The following is a 19,533-nucleotide window of genomic DNA, read 5'->3' as shown; positions in this document are numbered from 1 at the left end:
AGCGGAGGCTAGAGGTGACCTATGAAGCAGTCGCACAAGATTAATGCTTTATATTTTTGCTTCGCCAGCAAACTTGTGCCTTGATTGGTATTTGGAGAACGGCTGCAATATTTTTCAGTGATTTATTGGCTACCAAGAGAAGCAAAAGAACCACGTTTTATCTCTATAAAGGCAATCCAGCTGCTCCCTGGAACTAAAACAGCGACCTAACAATGTGAATAAAATGAAAGATTAGTGATTTATTTATTTCCATTCAGAAAGCAGTGACACTTATTAAAAAGTATTTGAGAGAGAGAGAGAGAGAGAGAGAGAGAGAGAGGGGGGGGGGGGGGGGAGAGAGAGAGAGGCCCATGGGTGGAGGTGGAGTAAACGTTCTAGGGCCATGCTAGAGGACAACTGCTCTGACAGTCTGACCATCGATACAACACCATCATCAGTGATCAGGTAAGCTATATACTTCCTCATTGGTGTGCTGTGAGAATACGAGACGCATACGAAAATTAAATGCTTGAAGATCCATTCCATTTAATGTCGATGAAAAGCTGTGCACAAGCCATTTGTGCATCGTAATTTCACATATTCCAGTATAGATGATGAAGGATGGGGAACAAAGTTATTGATAGTATACTACAGTATGTACAGAATGAAGACTGCAAAGTGCAAACCTCTATGTAGTGTGGTGATGGTCTGTCTCCTTTGGCCGAATGGAAATAGTGATCTTATAATCTATACAAAACTACACAGATCGATGATCAACTATAACCTGTGATACGACTTTGAGCCCCCGCTCCTGCACATCACCACAATCTGGCGTAGTCGGCAGGACGGGGATCCTTGCGTGAGGGACATGAGGGACGTTGTGTGCGGTGGCCCGTGGTGTGAAGTGTGAAGCGCGAGAAAACCCTCTAAACGGGGGGAACGGGGGGGATGGGGGGAGACTGGGGTTCAATCCCCGCCCCTGCACATCACTACACATGCATATAGCCAATAGACCCTTCACCTCTGCTAGTGGCTCCACTAGACATAGTGAGCGTGTCCTCAATGTGCACAATACACTAACTTTGACCAAACACTCGTCTAAATGTAACCACTTTCGTCATAACTAAGTGATTTGTCATAACTAAGCAATATGTCCCGGAATTTGGTAAAAGAAGTCTCTGGATCAACGGCCAACAACGAAAACGATATGTACAAATGTTAATGCATACAGTATGTGTAACAGAGTGGCTCACAACCTCAGCCTGATGGACTAAAAGTCTAATATCTCCCCAGAGTCATAGGGAATTCCCTATGGCTTAGTGGTTGGCTTTCCACGATCGATATGTCTGTCTGTCTGTCTGTCTGTCTGTCTGTTGGGGAGGCAGTTTAGGGGTGGCAATTGGCACCGGGTGACACTAGTAGTGACACCCTCAGGTGTAAATGTCAAGCTTTTCACACAAGATATACCTCATATAAATCTATTAGGTGCAGGGTAAACCCTATATTAAGATAAGCTTTAGCCCCTTTCCTCTCAGTGGTTCACTGGTTGCCAAACGTTTAGCTCAAAGACCTACAAGAGAGATTAGACGAAAATAGCAGATCTATCATACAAGCTTACATGTCTTCATAGTACAGCGGCTAACAGCCATATTGTGAGAGAACCTTTCACTTGGTGATACAAGCGTGAAATTTGGCATGAACATGCCTCTGTGTCACCTCTTGGTGAAAATTTTCCTAAAATTTGTAAGAAATGTAGACATAGGCTAACAATTAGATGTGGCGGCCATCTTGAAATAGCACCGCCATATTGGATTCTTGGATGGCTCGGTTAAAAAAGTTAAAGAGTTGACCCAAAGGAAGGTTCATGACAAATGTCACGCTTGTATCACCAAGCGAACAACTGTTCCAATGATCTGCTATATTGCACGAATTTTGTGTGCGTGTGTACATCTGTAATCCACGTAACTCGAGAACCGTTCACCCCACCGACTTAAAATTCGACACGCACGTTCCACACACCCACAGGGAGTGCAGTGCCCGGTCTCGAGTCGGCCGCACCCATGGTTGTCCAGAACCGCCACAAAAGGGCTTTTTTATTTGGCGGCCATCTTGAAAAATGACCGCCATATTGGATTTTTCGTTGGCTCGGTTAAAAAAAGTTAAAGAGGTGACCCAGAGGCATGTTCATGCCAAATTTCACGCTTGTATCACCAAGTGAAAGATCGTTCCTATTATCTGCTGTACTACACTGTTTTCACTATTTTCTAAATATTCTAATATTTCAAGCAACTTGCATTGAATTCCCATAGTAGCCATGAGACAACATCACTGATCGACTATCTTTGTGCAGTTAAAGATGGGGTGCCAGAATCTTGTCTATGAGGTGACAGTACTTCAATTTCTGTATCTAGTTGAAACCTTGAGAGTGAAAAGGGCCAATCAAAAAACAGCATAAAACTAGAAAAAGTGCCCCTCTGGGCACAGGTCTCCAAGGAAGGTCAGGTTGTGGTGTCTGGTGGCGCTATAAAAGGCCAATACGTGAAAAGGGTGCCATTTATTATATGCCTTTGATGGCAATTGGATGATTTGATGCATTTTGTTCCAAAACTGTGTTTTGCAAAACTCCACCAGTTGGTGGCGCTATAACAGGCCAACGTGAAAAGGGCGGGATATATTCCGGAGCCTAGGAAAGTGCATGAAAGATTTCACGTAAATTGCACGCTGCGTTCATGATTTGAGGCTTTTTGTTCAAAACGGGCAGGTCCTGCAAAATTTGAATGCCAATGTTAGCCAATTAGGATGGAATATGAAATATCTGACATATCCGTCTTGAGCACATGACTATAGAGATACTGTGTAACGATTTGCGGGATTTTTGGACAAAATCAGGAGTAGTAATAGCAAAAAAAATGTTTTACAAAAGTCGGCCTCCTGGTGGCGCTATAACAGGCCGTTCTGGAAATTTTGGGGCAGAGGTTCATCGTTGGCATCTAGGGAGTGTGTATGCAACATTTGGCATGGATCGGGCCAACGGTGCTGGAACCTGGAGATTAGCTGGTAACAGACGGAACAACACTGCAAAACATACTCTCCCCATGCCTTCGGCCTGGTGGAGACAATGACGTTCCAAAATCATACCCTCCCGCTCATTATCATACCACAACAGCAGGTGTGGGCTTGGCTAATACAAACGCACGTGTAGCAACCATAGACCGTAAAAAGGTAGCAACGTAGCAACAGAGGAAAGAGGGGGGGATTGTGGAGAAAAAGTAAACACAGAGAGAGAGCAATTAAGCAGCAAAACAATCCATGAGACTCACCACTACTGCAGTGGATGGTTGAAAGATCAGTAGTTTCCCTATTGTTCAAGTTGGTAAAAAGCAATCCTAAAACGTAGTCCATATTCATTCAGCAAAGATTTCCCCTAGCAGCACAGACAAGTAACCAGGCCTAGTTATCAGACTTCCTGTAGCAGCTCTTCAAAATAAGACTCACTGGTATAAGAGGTTACAGGTTTTATTTAGAAGTTCATACTGGCAAGTTCCTTAATTTCTTAAAGAAGAAAAAACTAAACTAACCCATATCAACTCAAATAAAAAAATAAAAAAATACATAAATAACTAGAACTTCACTCTGTCGAGTGCCTACTTGCATGGCCTAGTAGTGCGCGAGCAGAGCGTGCAAGTACTGTTGAGTCGACCGCTACAAACTGTCAAATCTCAGCTTCTCTGTGAAGGAACGTTTAAAATGTTGAATTATTAGGTTTAGCTATTTGCTACCTACCTACTTTATGCATGTAAAAAAGTTGTATTATGAAGTATGGTACAAGTTTCTATCTATAAAAGAAATACAGTTTTATCGATTTAGAATTATTCTGGATCCCTTTTTAGTTTCTCAAAGAAAAATAAATCATCGATATCCGATGAAAAAAAAAGTATATAAACTGAAATAAAATATGTTATCACGTATACAGTATAATTATTTAATTCTTTATTTTAATTGCTTTAAATTGACTTATTCTTGGACTATAGTGATATTAATACTAAATGTGTATATGTATATGCAATTTGTAAGTTGATTAGCGGTATACTGTGGTTACTTTGCGCCACTTTTGATGCATATGCACGGTCCCAGCATATGACGTCAGGGTATGACAGGTATAATTAGCTCTCAATGATGACGAAATAAAGATGTGGATTAAAGGACCCAATGCCGGAGTGTAATTGGTTTTCGATGGTGATGTACGTACGTCATTTGCTGGGACGGTGCATACGCATCGAATATCGTCCTGGGCGAAACTAGTACTTGCGCGCTCTGCTTGCGCAAGTAAATACTGCGCAATGCAACGCAGAGCAAAATGATTGGACCAAATGTCAGCTCCATATATGGAGATCTAAGGGTGGCAGCGGGGGCAGTGTCTTCAGTGTACAGGGTTTGAATAGGTCTGGCCATATATGGAGCGTGTCTGGAGTGTACAGCTAGGGTTTGATGAGGTCAGATCAACATAATGCAATGTCAGAACAGGTCAGCTCCATATATGGAGATCTAAGGGTGGCAGCAGGGGAAGTGTCTTGAGTGTACAGGGTTTGATGAGGCCAGATGAGGTCAGTCAGATCAAAATACGGAATGAATTCTGCATTGGCCATATATGGGGCGTGTAATGAGGCGTGACGGACAGATGGACGGACGGACTTAGAAGTTTTAGTGGAGGTCTTCATAGTAAAACTCAGTAACTCTGAGTGTACAAATGTAACATTTATTTCCAACAAAAATATTATGTATTATCCTTTTCCAATGAACAACAAACAGCCTGAAATATGGTCTCTGTCTAACATCAATCCAGTGCCTAAAGCTGGGGACCTCTCAAAGCCAGACATCTACCGAGGCATCAGCCTGACTTGTATCACTGCAAAAGTTTACAACCAAATGATACTATTAGGATACGGGCCACGGCATGCAATCGACCTTCACCTGAGGGAGAACCAAAATGGCTTCAGAGGGGGGAGAACTACCGTAGCACAGATCTTGGCACTAAGGAGAATGATTGAGGAGGTGAAGAAGGATAACTTGACTGCTGTACTCTGCTTCATCCACAAAAGTAATCATTAACATGGTGAAACACATCTTGATGACATCATCAAGATGTGTTTCACCATGTTAATGATTTCTTTTCAGACCTCCAGTTCTAGGAAACACAGAATGGGGGTATTTTTTAATGAAAAATATTGAAAATGAGTGGAATGCCCCTTTATGGAATGCCCCTTTATGGCCTAAGGTGTCCCTCCCAACAGCGAGGAGTTTGATATCCGAGCCGGGGTAATGCAACCAGGGGGACACCCTAGCCCCCTTCCTCTTCATCATAGTCCTGGACTATGCACTCAAGAAAGCCATCAGTGAGGTCGAGGTCGAGACGACATCCCAAAGTAGTCCTGACAGACCTGGACTATGTGGATGACATCAGCCTGCTCTCCGACAACGTGGAACAAGCTCAGGAACTCCTGAACAGAGTGGAGTTGGAGTGTGCCAATGTTGGCCTTAGGCTAAATGCCAAGAAAACTGAGGTTATCACCTATAACATCTCACCGGAAAATCCACCTCTCACAACAACAGGAGGCAGCTGTGCCTGAAGGAAGCCTGAAGGAAGTCAAAGATTTCAAGTACCTGGGCTCATGGGTCAACTCAACCGAGCAAGATCTGAATATATGGAACTCCAATCTCCCCCGTCAAATCAAACTCAGCTTCTTCTACGCAACAGTGGAGTCTGTTCTCCTATACGGCAGTGAATGCTGGACCCTGAAGCCAACCCTGCAGAAGTCCCTTGACAGGTGCTACACCAGAATGCTACTTAACATCAGCAAGACTGTACATGTTACTAACAAGACTCTGTATGAGGGATTACTAAGGGTGAGCTAGAAAATAGCAGCCAGGAGAATGAGACTAGCAAGACACTGCCAAAGGCACCAGCCAGCAAACTGGTGCTCTGGGAACCAACACACGGGCATCGATCACGAGGACATCCACGCTAACATAGCCTGGCTAATAAGCCAGACTAATATCACACAACACAGGCAATCTTTTTGCCAACGGCTGATTCAGTCTGGCTTATTAGCCAGGCTAACGCTAACATACGTGGATGTACTCACGAGCGATGCAGGAGCGCAAAGTACCAACAAACTGGCCAGATGTATGGAGATGTATGGAGAACCGGGAGGACTGGAAGCAACGATGGAGGGCTCGTCTGACGACGACCTAGAGAGAAGCTTTGCTGTTGTTGTAGATGTCTAGTGCGCTGCAGTGCCATGTAAAGATTTGATTGCTGTCAGAGCTATAGGAGAGAGCTTGTTGTGCATGTGTGTGTGCGTGCACCATGTTTTGATCATTCTCTACAATACATAACTACCAAGATAAATGTTGCCATCCTCCCTTATTACCCTTAATCCTGCTTCCATACACAGACTCTTCAACCTCCACACACCACATGCTCTTCAGGATCTATAACCAAGCATTTCTTCCAGCAGATGTTGCTGGATGTTGACCACATAAAGTTTTGTTTTGATCTAAAAAGGCAATTTTCGCTATCATTGACAAACATGTCCAGGAGATAGATAGCCTGTTATCAAGCCTTCTACAGAACAGAAAAGAATGTGACAAAATGTGCCCCAAAGTGTCTGTGACTCTGTGTGCATATTAATCATTAAAGGGAGGAAGACTGTGCTTGACTCTCTCATGAGCATTCTTAAGAAATTACCAATTGTGTGCAACGGTGCACAAAGACAAGCAATTCAAGCCAAGAACACACAAACATGCCCAGATGATGGACATACTTCCTTGGCAACCTCTTCCAACTGCTACTTAAATACACACAAATAGTATCAGCACCTGCCCTTCAACCACACCCCCTTCTTCCCCTGGCAGCAACACAAAATTATACCCTCCAAATTGTGCTCATGCAGGCCCCTAAAAACTCCCTATACCCTCTCTCTATAGCAAGGATTATATGCATCTGCTACCCATTCAGCCTTTTGGTAAAAAGAGTAAAAGTGAGCAAAACGTGAACGTGGAGAGATTCTGACCTCTCATAAAGTCCTGTAAGCTGCCTCTACCTCTATCAATCAATTTGATTTGTCTAGACTCAGGGTCCATTAAAGAACAAAACATAAAACACTATACATTATATCCACCGATGAATCGGCCACATATCGGTACTGGCCCATTCGGCCGATATTTGCCGCTATTGGTCAATGTCGGTATCGACAAAAAACAACTGATGGCAGTAGCCGATATTTCTGTTGTGATGAGCATACATTTTGCGTTGGCTATGTCGGTGTGTTGGTTATCTGCAGCCTACCAAGATGTAGATTCTGAACATGTATTTCTTGTATTGAAGATGCATTTGTTTCCGTGGCACAAAAGGGGGAAAGTAAAAACAACAAAAACAAACATAATATCGGTATCAGTATCGGCTAAATTGTTATTTTAAGTGTCGGTATTGGCCAAGAATTTCCATATTGGTGCATCCACAACGGACCACAACGGAAACAAGCCTAGCCGCTTTCTTGTGTCTGTATCCTTTTGAATAAAGTTTTCAATCAATCAATGAATCCCTAAAAACATCAGTCAGTCTCAATCAGCGGTATATGTACCACAGCAGATGCGGGATAGATAGTTACAGGAGCTATTGGACAGGCGATACTGTATGGCGGCTAGATAACTGTACAGTTTAATGTCTGCTATACAGTACATACCGGTAATCTTGTCGTACAGTTGCCCTGACCTTCACCATGTCACCTTTGACGTGCAGAGCATGTCTTCCATTGAAGCCAGGAGGTCTTAAACTGTAAAGGAATGTCTGGCATGTGTCTGTACGTCGTGGTGTGATGTCTGAGTGCATATTATGTGTAGCATAGCTGCGCATGCAGTATGTACATGTGGCCATATAACGTGTCAGCGCTGCATGCCACCACACCTTTGTTCCTTGTGTTACGATATCACACCTCCCATGCAGGCAGCACGTCGTGTGAGACACACACATGCACGCATACAAACATGTAGACGTGTGTTTACACACACATATCATGCGCGAGCGCACACTCACGCACGCACGCACAGACGCACACACACACACACGCACACACACCTTATTGATGGCTGCTGAAAGTGCCCGGTTCACTTTGGGCTGTAAACCATCCCGAGGCATGCTAGTCCTGCTCAGTGGTGACACATGTGTTCACCACAACGGCCTGCTGGGATCATCTTTTATGTCAGCCGAGCCACCACCACTTTAGCAAAACAGACATTTATAGCCTGATGACTTAGCATGTGTTGACTAACACGTGCTAAGTGAGCGTTATCAGTATTATTGTAGATTCATGGGTATTACAGTGATGCAGAATAAGGCTATATGCATAGGGTATAGATGCAGGGTTTGAAAGATATTCTTAACTGTATATACTTTGTTGTATGACCAATAGCGAAGTCGATCACGCTGTCAGCTAGTAAATCGATCCGATTGCCTTTATTCACGGTATGTAAAAGATGTTTTAGAATTTGTACACATTTTAGATTGTTTTTCCCCAAAATATGGACGCCAGGGTTTATGTGGTTAAAAATACATTTTAAATTAAACTATTCAATTCTGATATTATCAAACATATACATCAACATGAGGAGGTGGTTCCCCCCAGAGGCAAAAACAAGATGGAAGATTTCATGTTTTGCTTTTGTTTTACCAAATAGGTTCCCAGAATTTAATTGCAGTTTGACCAGAAGCAGGGATAAAACAGCCACTGCATGGTGAATTAACAGAGGGGGATATCAATAGCAGTCAGAGGCATGGACTCAAATTGAACCCAGGACAGACACACGGTTCCGTACAGCCACACAATGGTTATTACTGTAGTGTAAATGATACGAAGCCTGGCTGCAGAGCTAACAGTAGTTCAGGGCAGCAGTGGCCGAACGGTTTGCGGAGCGGTCTTGATATCGGAAGGTCGCTAGTTCGTATCCCCGGACCGGCACGTTAAAAGTACCACCGCTGAAGTGCCCTTGGACAAGGCATTGAACCCCTACCAAGAAATGTTCTATGAGCAGGGCCTGGCTGTAAACAGGTTCTTGAGCTTAGTCCAGTTACCCTGGGTAAACATAGTACCTTTCCTTTCCTTTCCAGGCAGACAAGTTGAGACAACTCAAAGTATAGTGCCAACTCAGCATCAGGTGATCGGTCACATCCACACGTCATCTGATTGGCTATTTAAACCAAGCTCTGCTTACTGGCCAGTGGTGGAAAAAGTAGGCTACTCAAATGTTTTACTTACTGTAAAAGTATCTTAAGTAAAAGTATCAATACTACAGTACAGTACTGAGTGTGCGGAGCTTCCCTTTATTTTTTCTCAATACTGCAGTACAAAATGTACTCGTGAACTCAGTGAATCTGCAATGAATGAAAGTGACTCTGCCATAATGTGGCAGCCATGTCTGTGAACCTTTTGAGGGGCGCTAGCAGACACATGCAGCTTTGTGTGTCTTTTTTTATTTGTGATGATTTGATTGGCTGAGCACAGAATGTGTTGATATGGTGATAAGAGCGCCCCTCACTTCACACAAGTGTGATTTCTTTCATTTTTTGAGGGGGTCCTATGCACTGCTTTGTGTGTTTGTGTTGTGTTTGTGGAATTTGATTGGCTGAGCACAGAATGTGATGTATGTATTTAAGATATACAGGTATTTTCTTCTGCCTTTATTACTTGCGCAAGCAGAGCGCGCAAGTACTAGTTTCGCCCAGGACGATGTTCGATGTGTATGCGCCGTCCCAGCATATGACGTAATGACTACTTGTGCCTGATACGGCAGTGGTGCCAGATTACATAGATGTATACATAGGGGCATTACCTTTAATCCTCCCGACACTAAATCATATCGTCATTACGTCACCATCGAAAACCAATTACACTCTGGCATTGGGTCCTTTAATCCACATCTTTATTACGTCATCATTGAGAGCTAGTTATACCAGTTATATACCCTGACGTCATATGCTGGGACGATACATACGCATCAAAAGGGGCGCAAAGTAACCACAGTATACCGCTAATCAACTTACAAATTACATATACATATACATAGAGGCATTTCCCGACACTGATCGAGATATAACGTCACCATCGAAAGCCGTCGCTTTTACCATACTTCACAATACTACTTTTTTACCTCCAAAAACTAGGTACGTAGCAAATAGCTAAACCTAATAATTCAATATTTCAAACGTTCTTACACAGAGAAGCTGAGATTTGACAGTTTGTAGTGGTCGACAGTACTTGTGCGCTCTGCTTGTGCACTAGTAGGCCATGTAAGGCCTACTAGTGTGCAACAAGCAAGTAGGCACTCGACAGAGTGAAGTTCTAGTTTGATATAGTTTACACTGCAGTAAGCTGACAGGAAATGGGGGTAGAGAGATGGGGTAGAGATGCAGCAAAGGTCGTCGGGATTGGGAGTCGAACCCGCAGATTCACAGCCTATATACTGTAGGTGCCTGGACAGCCGCCTTTATTGATAGATTGATAGTAGACTCACAGGAAATGGGGGGAGAGATGGGGGGGAAGACACGCGGCAAAGGCCGTCGGGATCGGGAGTCGAACACGCGGCACGCCGTCAGGCTAGCTCAGCAGCCTAGGTGCCCAGACGGATGAGCCAACCGCCCAGGCCACGAGTGTGATTTTTGAGGGGTAATTATCGTGGCTTAGTAGCAGTTCTGGCATTCTTCATTGCTTCAATGAATCAATTTAAACCAAGAGTCTGGATTGTGAGCCACATGCTCATGGCACATAAATTGTAGTGTATCTGGTGAGAGAAGATACTGTATATATTTAACCACATCTTCCCTTCAAGTATACCGACTGATATACTGTAACTATAGGTCAGACCGACAGAAGTAACAGACATCAAAGGCTGTGATTAGCCTTTATTTTTCCCCGGTGAGGGGAGTGATAAAGGGACAGAGAGACAGCGAGAGAGTGATATCCGATAACCCTTCGGGTTGGTAACAGATATAATCCCAAGGGCTGAATAACTAGTGCAAGTAAAACTGCCACCATGAACGACTTCACTGTGAACTCAGAATGTCAAACATGGCTGGCATGGCAGCTGTGTTTGAATTAATGCCATTCTCTCCTTGTCTTTGTGGGTAAACTTTATGGGTATATAATAGGCTACTATATACACAGTATTAAGTAACCATGCAGTAAGACACCCTAAAGGGCGAGATTCGCTCGCACGCATCCGCCTGGGTGATGGCAGACTGCTGGGCGAGCGCTGGCGCTTTGGCATGGGGGTTCAGATCGGAATGAATTCTGTACTGGCCATATATGGAGCGTGTCTTGAGTGTACAGGGTTTGATGAGGTCAGATGAACATATGGAATGTCAGAACAGGTCAGCTGCATATATGGAGATCTAAGGGTGGCAGTGGGGGCAGTGTCTTGAGTGTACAGGGTTTGATGAGTTCTGGCCATATATGGAGTGTGTCTTGAGTGTATACAGGGTTTGATGAGGTCAGATTAACATGGAATGTCAGAACAGGTCGGTCAGGAGATCTAAGGGTGCGGCAGTTTTTTACTAAAACACAAAGAAATCTGCCTAACGATGATGTCACTGGTGGACGGGTTTCTGAACTGCCCACAGCTCTCCTATGACACACACACACACGCAGGCACGCAGGCACGCACACACACACACAGGAGCGTGCGTGCGTGCCTGCGTGTGTTTGATAAAATAACTTACTTTCTAAAGTTGATTATCTTGTTGAAATATGACCTATTTGAATGTCGCAGTTTCCTAAGAGATGTCACCTTGCGCTTGTAGAAAACAAAGTGGGCCACGTAGAGTTTCGAATCATTAACTGTAGAGAAACAAAATACATATAGTTAAACATTGTACAGCCAGCTGATCTATCTATCTATCTATCTATCTATCTATCTATCTATGGTTTCTGATTAGATCACGTAGTAACTCTCACGATAATCCTGCACCTTTAATCACTTTATCATTCCCAGCTTCGTTACATTGATCCCGCAGCAAAGTGTAGCTACTTTTGTGAATTAGGAATCGTTTTATGAGGTTAATGTTGCTAATGTTGGTAACCGATTAAAAAAGCAATAAACCACACGAGGTCCCAGCTTACCGGGTATTTTATAATGTCTGAGAGGGTGGGATAGACAGAGACACTCCGCTGCACGTTGTATCTCATTATATACTCCTCTCAGCCATTATAAAATACCCGGTGAACTGAGACCTCTTGTGGCTTATTGCTTTAATCTATCTATCTATCTATCTATCTACAGTATCCATCTATCTACGTATCTACCGATACCTATCTATCAAGACAATGTTTCCAGAGAAGGTAAAAAAGATTTCACTCACGACAAGACAGCCTCCCTCCCCTCGTCACCGCTGAAATGTAGTAGACATGAATTCATCTTAATTAATCAGTCATGTACAGAATAGTCTTAAACACTGAGCATTATTACATAATTTTCTTTTGTTTAGTTTCTAAGGTCTTTCTTTCTATATCTCTCTCTCATGCCCCCCTCCCTCCCCACCCGCACACAAACAGACACGCGCACGCACACACACACACACACACACACACACGCACACACACACACAAAAATAATAATGATAATTATTATTTTTATTAGCCCCCCCTCCTTTTACAGTACTTTATAACACTGTGCGTGGTGGGTGAGTGGTGGGTGAGTGGTGGGTGCGTTGCGGGCACACGTGCAAACTCACCCCTTGAGACGCAATAGGACTGCACACCTGCGGTTCCTTCTGTTTCGGCCGCTGCACGCCATGCGGCTGCACTTACAGAACATCCCGTATGGAATGAGGGTGCACCACTGCACCCACGCCTCCAGGTGCACCTGGTGGAGGGAGGGATTAGAGAGGACACAACACAAGGCTCCAGACATCCCAAAACAAACTCAGGCTACTGCTTGGCCTTATACTCCTATAACTCACCTTACCTCTGCTCATTTTGATAGGTTCAGACTTCAGAGCCACAGAGTAAGACAGAGTTACGACATTGAAGGGGCAGAAAACAGCCCAGTCATGCGGTTCACTCACAATAAAAGTCTATTATATTATTATGTAGAAGAGCCGCCATTAGACTGGCCCCATGAAGTGAACAGAGTTGTCGTAACGCTGTCTTACTCTATGGCTCTGGATAGGTGGGGATCATGGGATGGCTCAGGGTAGAAGACAGAGCACAGCAACTTGCAGTGGGCCTGGTCTACAAGATACGCTACACCACAAAGACAGGCATGTACCTGTTAAACTACTTATGGGCCTGGCCTACAAGATACGCTACACCACAAAGACACCCATGGCATGTACCTGTCTAAGTGTCTAACTACTTCCTAAAGGTCAACACCGTCAAGACCACAGGGAGCACCACTAATCACGTTCAACACAGATTTGGTTACATTTGTATTTTTCTTGTATATGTTATTGTATGTCTTTAATAAAATGTCTAGATGAATTGGAGACACAGAACCACAAAGGAAACAAGCCTCTATAGGGCTTTTCGCTTTATATTCTTTGTCATTTATATATATTCGCACCACTTCGTGCGTGCGTGCGTGCGTATGCGTGCGTGCGTGCATGCGTGCACACTTACTACTTTTTTTCATATTTGGGCCACCGCCACAGCTACCATTATCGGCCACGTGTTTCTTCAGGTAGGCTTTGTTTCCATGCTGAACACTTCTTATCATCACAAACTGTCCTTTATCTGCACAAGGCAAAAAACATTGTATCAAACACTTGATGACTTCTCACTATACACTTCTCACTTACACTCAATACGTCTTATGGTCACGTTAGTGCATTCCTTATATACATTTTTTAACCCACGATTTTGTAACCCATTTTTCACCCGGTTGCCTGAAGCTGTAATCCCACAGCTACTCTCCCTCTGTCAACCTGGGGAGAGCCCCGAACTGAGCTCATGCACTTCCTTCAATGCATGAGGAGTGAGCAGGCCGCTTTTTATCACCTGACGCCGTATAGCACTTGTTGAATCTCAATACAAGTAAAAGAGGTTTTGGGCAGACTTTCAACTTGATTTTAACAATAATTACCTTGGTAAACCTTTTCATGAAACACTTTCTGTTTTCAATCACTAGTTTAAAGTATTTTTTTTTAAATCATCATGATACGTATGTGTAATTTTGTAAATAAAGGCCTTATAGTCAGTCATCATCACATCACAAGAACACTTCAAGTTGACAATATAGATAGAGTTCATACTCACCACACTTAAGTTTATCTTTACCGCACACCCTCGTCCCTATTGGATTTGTGTGCACGTGCGCGCACACGCACGCACACAGTCACACACACACACACACACACACCACACACCACACCACACACACACACACACACACACACACACGTTCTTTTGTTTATTTTTGCACGATGGACAATTTTCTAAATAAATGTTCAACTTATGCACATTACACTCAATGCAAGTGATTCTAAGTATGGGAGCCAAGTTCCGACTTGCTCTCTAATTAAAATGCTAAATTAAAATGCAATTAAATTGAAGATCCAGCATTAATTATTCAACCTGTTGAAGACAGAAGTGTAGGCCCTATACTTACATTTCTCGGTGTGCTTACTGTTAGCCTCCCAGCACACAGCAGCCAGCACTGAAACAATTAACCGAACTTAATGCAAGTGGATGGGAGGAGAAATCCGGTGCCGTCTCTATTAATATATACTCTAAGGGAAGAACCCTAAACGACCATTTCCCTCCTCAGCTTCCTCGCGTCCCGCTGGCTGCAACACAACACTGACACATGCAGCCCCATAGGTAGGCCACCCGGCCTGCTGGGGAAGATCTGCCCTTTTCTGGTCAACCTATACCATTAATGCAGTGGTGTAAATTGTAAAGCGACCCCTGCCCTGCCACCCTCCGCACCCCCAATACAAATTGACCATTATACAATAACCTTAATAATAGCAAAAATACATCATAAACTAGAAAAAGTGCCCTTCCGGGCACAGGTCTCCACCAGGTTATCCACAGATCCGTGCAGTTAGAGGTAAAAACACTTTTCGGCCAGTTATAGCGCCACCTTGAGGCTGAGTTGAAATTGTTCATGTGGCATTTCGTCCTCGGCCTAGTGGGAATGTGGGTGCACAATTTCACGGAATTCACGCGATGTGTTCATGATTTGCAGCATTTTGTTTGAAACTGAGCACTCCTGTGAACTTTGGAAGCCAATCTTAACCAATCAGGATGGAGTCTGATCAATCTGAAAGACCCGTTTCGTTGAATGGCTCTAGAGAGACTGTGTACCAATTTGCGTGATGTTTGGACAAAATCTGTAGGTGTACTGTGCAAAAACTTGTTTTGCACAAAGCGGCCTCCTGGTGGCGCTATAACAGGCCGTTCTGGAATGTTTGGGGCAGAGGTTCATGGTTGGCATCCAGGGAGTGTGTGTGCAAAATATGGCATCGACCGGGTTAACGGTGGCCGAGATTAGCTGTTCACGGACACACACACGGACGGACGGACGGACGGACGGACACACAAACGGACGGACGGAGTGCAAAACATACTCTCCCCACATGCCTTCGGCCTGGTGGAGACAATAAATATTGAAACCAGATATAATCATTAAGGAAAGTTTATGCATGAACTATGTGTACTATGTAAACTCTTAATTTCCTTCTTTTTTTTTTTGGGACCCCCAAAATAATTTCTCTTCTCTAATGGGGGGTCAATTTGGGGTCCTTGACATGAAAAAGTTTAAGAACCACTGCCTTAATGCACTCTTTCATTCACCGTGTGACCACAATACCTTTAAATAAACAGTCGTATTATCTCTTCACATAAATATGGCTCCGTCGCCGGTGTATGTGGTTATGTCAAGGTGATGTCAAATATGTACAATACTCTACTTTATGATTATTGATTCTATTCGTGTTCCCAGGACGTCATAAACACTCATCATCCAGTGTTGATTTTAACATTTTTTAGTTTTAGCCTATTAGTCTTTTGAATAAAATGTGATTTAGTTTTAGTCTCGGCTTGCATCCGCTATCGGTGTATGAATGAATATATGCATGCACGAATGGTAATCTTTGTCAAGTGCCTTGGATAAAGGTGCTATCTATCTATCTATCTATCTATAAATAAATAAATTACTACCGGAGAACATACAGCACATGCGATTTAAATATATTGGAATCACACTAGAACAGTGTAAGGAGACAGGGACAAGGACATCTACTAGTGTACATATTACACATTTGATGCTAATCACATAAATAAATAAATATATATACATCTATAAATAAATTATGCAGGCGCTCATGACGAGTAGACTCATCTTAAAGGGCCACTTCACCCCTTTTGCAACCAGATCTTATTTGAATGATGTTTGGGAGACAAGAAACACTTTCCTGGTGTTTTTATGTTGGTAATAAATATGTGTTTTCATATATTTTTGTATTTCAAAGTGTCCATGGGCTCCATGATGTCATGGACACTGGGCTCACTTACTTCCTTTCTTGTCTCCCAAACATCATTAAAATAAGATCTGGTTATTATCATCAATAAGCTCTGATGACTTTAAATAAAACTAGAAATGCTCTGTCGAGGTACCAACTTGCACGTGGCACACAAGTAGACCATACATGGTAGGCCACAATAGGCCATACATGGCCTACTTGTGCGCTCTGCTTGTGCAAGTAATAACATAATTATTCTACAGTATGATGAAATCACAACCTTTGCTATGCTACTATGATAGTAAAGTGTGGAAAATCATGCTGGAAAAACAGGAACCGTGTCAGGATGCTCACAACATCTTGCGGGTTCCAATTATCAAGGTTGCATCAACAGTGCCAATGGAGTAATTACACATTGTTATGTTCATTAGTGTAGTGTGATCCCCTAACCTCTCCTATTTGATGGACAATTACACAGCTAATCTAGCGTGACATAATTTGTCTAATGACATCAACAGCAGAGGGTAACGACATCATTTCTGTCATTACAATAAATAAATCACACCCGTGTGAAGTGAGGGGCGCTCTTATCATCGTATACATCATCATCATACATCTTCTCATTCCGGCCAATCACAATTTGCGTCCTCACCAATGACGACATCAATGTTTGTGTTTACACAAACACTCAACAAAATAGTCCATAGTCATTGTCAATGGCATTTAATGTTTGTGTTAGGACAACATTTGGGTTACATACACCAAATGCTGGACCTAAAAAACAAGATGGGATTGGTGTTTTATATTTAAGATAAAACTGTATTAAAGCTTCTATAAGCAATATTTATTTATTATTATTATTTTTGAGTGGTGCAACCACTCCTACATCCAGCTTGCAATGTCCGTGTACCTGTGTGTGTACCTGTAACCATGAGCATGAGTGTTGTGCGCATGTGTGAAATTGGAACGACAGAAGTATGTGACATGGCTGCCACCTGCTGGACGCAAACGATACAGAGAAGAAATTGGAACGATACAGAGAAGAAATTGGAACGATACAGAGAAGAAATTGGAACGATACAAATTGGAATGATACAGAGAACCAATAGACGGGAGTTGCACCACTCGGTTCACACTGGTGTGATTTTTTGGTATTCAGACAGCCAGCAATGAGTAAAACGCTCCCAAAAATATTTTAGTCTCTGTGGCACATCTAGGGGCCGCAATCTGCATTCAAAGATTTTCCTAGAAGCTTTGTCATTGGTCGAAAAACACCCGGTCGAAATGACTAACCAATCAGGTAGTAGACAGACAAATCGACCAATGACAAAGCTTCTAGGGAAATCTTTGAATGCAGATTGTGGCCCCTAGATGTGTCAGAGAGACTAAATTTGTTTTGGGAGCTTTATACCAATAGCTGGCTGTCTGAACACAAACAATAAATAGAAAAGGGTCATTCAAAATGTAACATATTATTGCTTATAGCAGCTTTAATCCACAAGGAAATGTACTGTATGGCTCCTGGCAGATTATGGTGATTCAATTATGCAGGCAAAATGAGAAATATTGGGAATAACATAATAACACACTGACACAGTGAATTACATGATTAAATGTTTTCCTCAGATTAGGAATAGCCTACTAGGATGCATGTGGTGAAGTCAACAGCCAAACATCTTATTGTCGTTTTCTCTAATATACTGTGTGTAGCTTTTGCAGTATAGGCCTAGTTGGTCTTCTCATCTGTACACAACACAAAATACATATGACAGCTGTAGCATCTGGACCATTAGTCAGTTCACCCGTTCACACTAATCAGAACTGTTAAGGCCTATTCATAGTCTGAATTTTCGGTGGTGAGGTGACCACCGCTCCGGTGGTGAGCTGACCACCGGAGTATAACATTGAGCGGTTGTGAGTAAAAACAGAGAGAAGGGCTGGAGCCGTGGCGGTGGTTTGCTCTTCACCACGGTTCGTGATGTCATGTTGTAGTTCGGTGGTCACCCCACCACCGAAAATCCAGACTATGTATGAGCCTTTAAGGTCACAACAAAAACGTCATGACAGATATTTGTGACATAAAACAAAGGCTAAATAGTCTCAATTGCTGATGGGGATTGGCAAACCGCCACATTCATGTCAATAACATATTGTGCTATGACTGAAAATGGTCACTTTAATCTGCTTTGGCTTCAGCAGCTGATGCAAAACTTATTTCAGTTAGTGAATTATTGTTGGGCAAAGCTATAGACATAGAGGCTATGCGCATGACATCATCCTACATGCAAGTTATGTGGGAACGCCTACTGAGTGGCAAAAAAAACTACTTTCTGGCCTTGACAGCCGAGCCCATACATCTAAAGAGAAATCAGATTGTATTACACAACGTTAAACTCACCAACATTGCAGCTGTACAGATTCTCATTCTATCTGCAGTTTTGGTTTCTTAAAAATCGATCATAGACAATAGACATATTAAAATGAGTTACTTTCTGTCTAGAAATTCCATGCGGGTGATTCTTTTTCCAAGTTTTCCCGAGTTGGTCGGAAGTGCTCGTTTTCAATAACGCTGCGTCCTGCTGCCTCCTGCATCGTGTGTAAGTTAGAAACAGGTGGTCCGCAGGACTGCTGAGTGATTTCAATGTGTTCAGGGGGCCAGATCGTCTCTCAACTATCTTTCAAATTTGACAATGACTGCTGCATTTATATAGTGCTTTTATCCAATGCGCTTTACATAGATTGTGCATTATTACATACACACATACACATTCACACACAGATGGCGGAGGAAACCATGTATGGCAGCAGATGTTCTCAACCACTGGTACTAGTAGCACTGGTGGATACTTCAGCCCCCCCTCCCCCTGGTGGTACACAGATGAGTCTGATTGGTTCAGAAACGTACAGTCTTCCGTTTCAGGCGAGCATTCCGGTTACCGGTTTGCATTATGCACATTTCCATGGAATCAAACGCAATATGAAAATGGTTTTAAGGGCAGGTGTGCAACAAACAAACCGAAGAGGAAGGAGGAGGGAAA

At 43.0% G+C, this 19,533-nt stretch overlaps 1 protein-coding gene across 1 annotated transcript in view; it reads left to right on the top strand.

Annotated features, from left to right (window-relative positions):
* Positions 1–331: 331 nt before the first annotated feature.
* s100p (S100 calcium binding protein P) overlaps positions 332–19,533 on the top strand; it is a 28,744-nt gene continuing 9,542 nt past the window's right edge. The window contains exon 1 of the mRNA XM_083767023.1: positions 332–444. Within this exon, the coding sequence (XP_083623149.1) occupies positions 383–444 (62 nt within the window). The 5' untranslated portion in view covers positions 332–382. The remainder of the gene's footprint in view (positions 445–19,533) is intronic.

Source organism: Protomyctophum parallelum, assembly GCF_964188405.1.
Source record: "Protomyctophum parallelum genome assembly, chromosome: 6".
NCBI classification, from domain to species: domain Eukaryota; kingdom Metazoa; phylum Chordata; class Actinopteri; order Myctophiformes; family Myctophidae; genus Protomyctophum; species Protomyctophum parallelum.
Note: the sequence above shows the minus strand (reverse complement) of the source record. Positions and strands in the feature narration are given on the sequence as shown.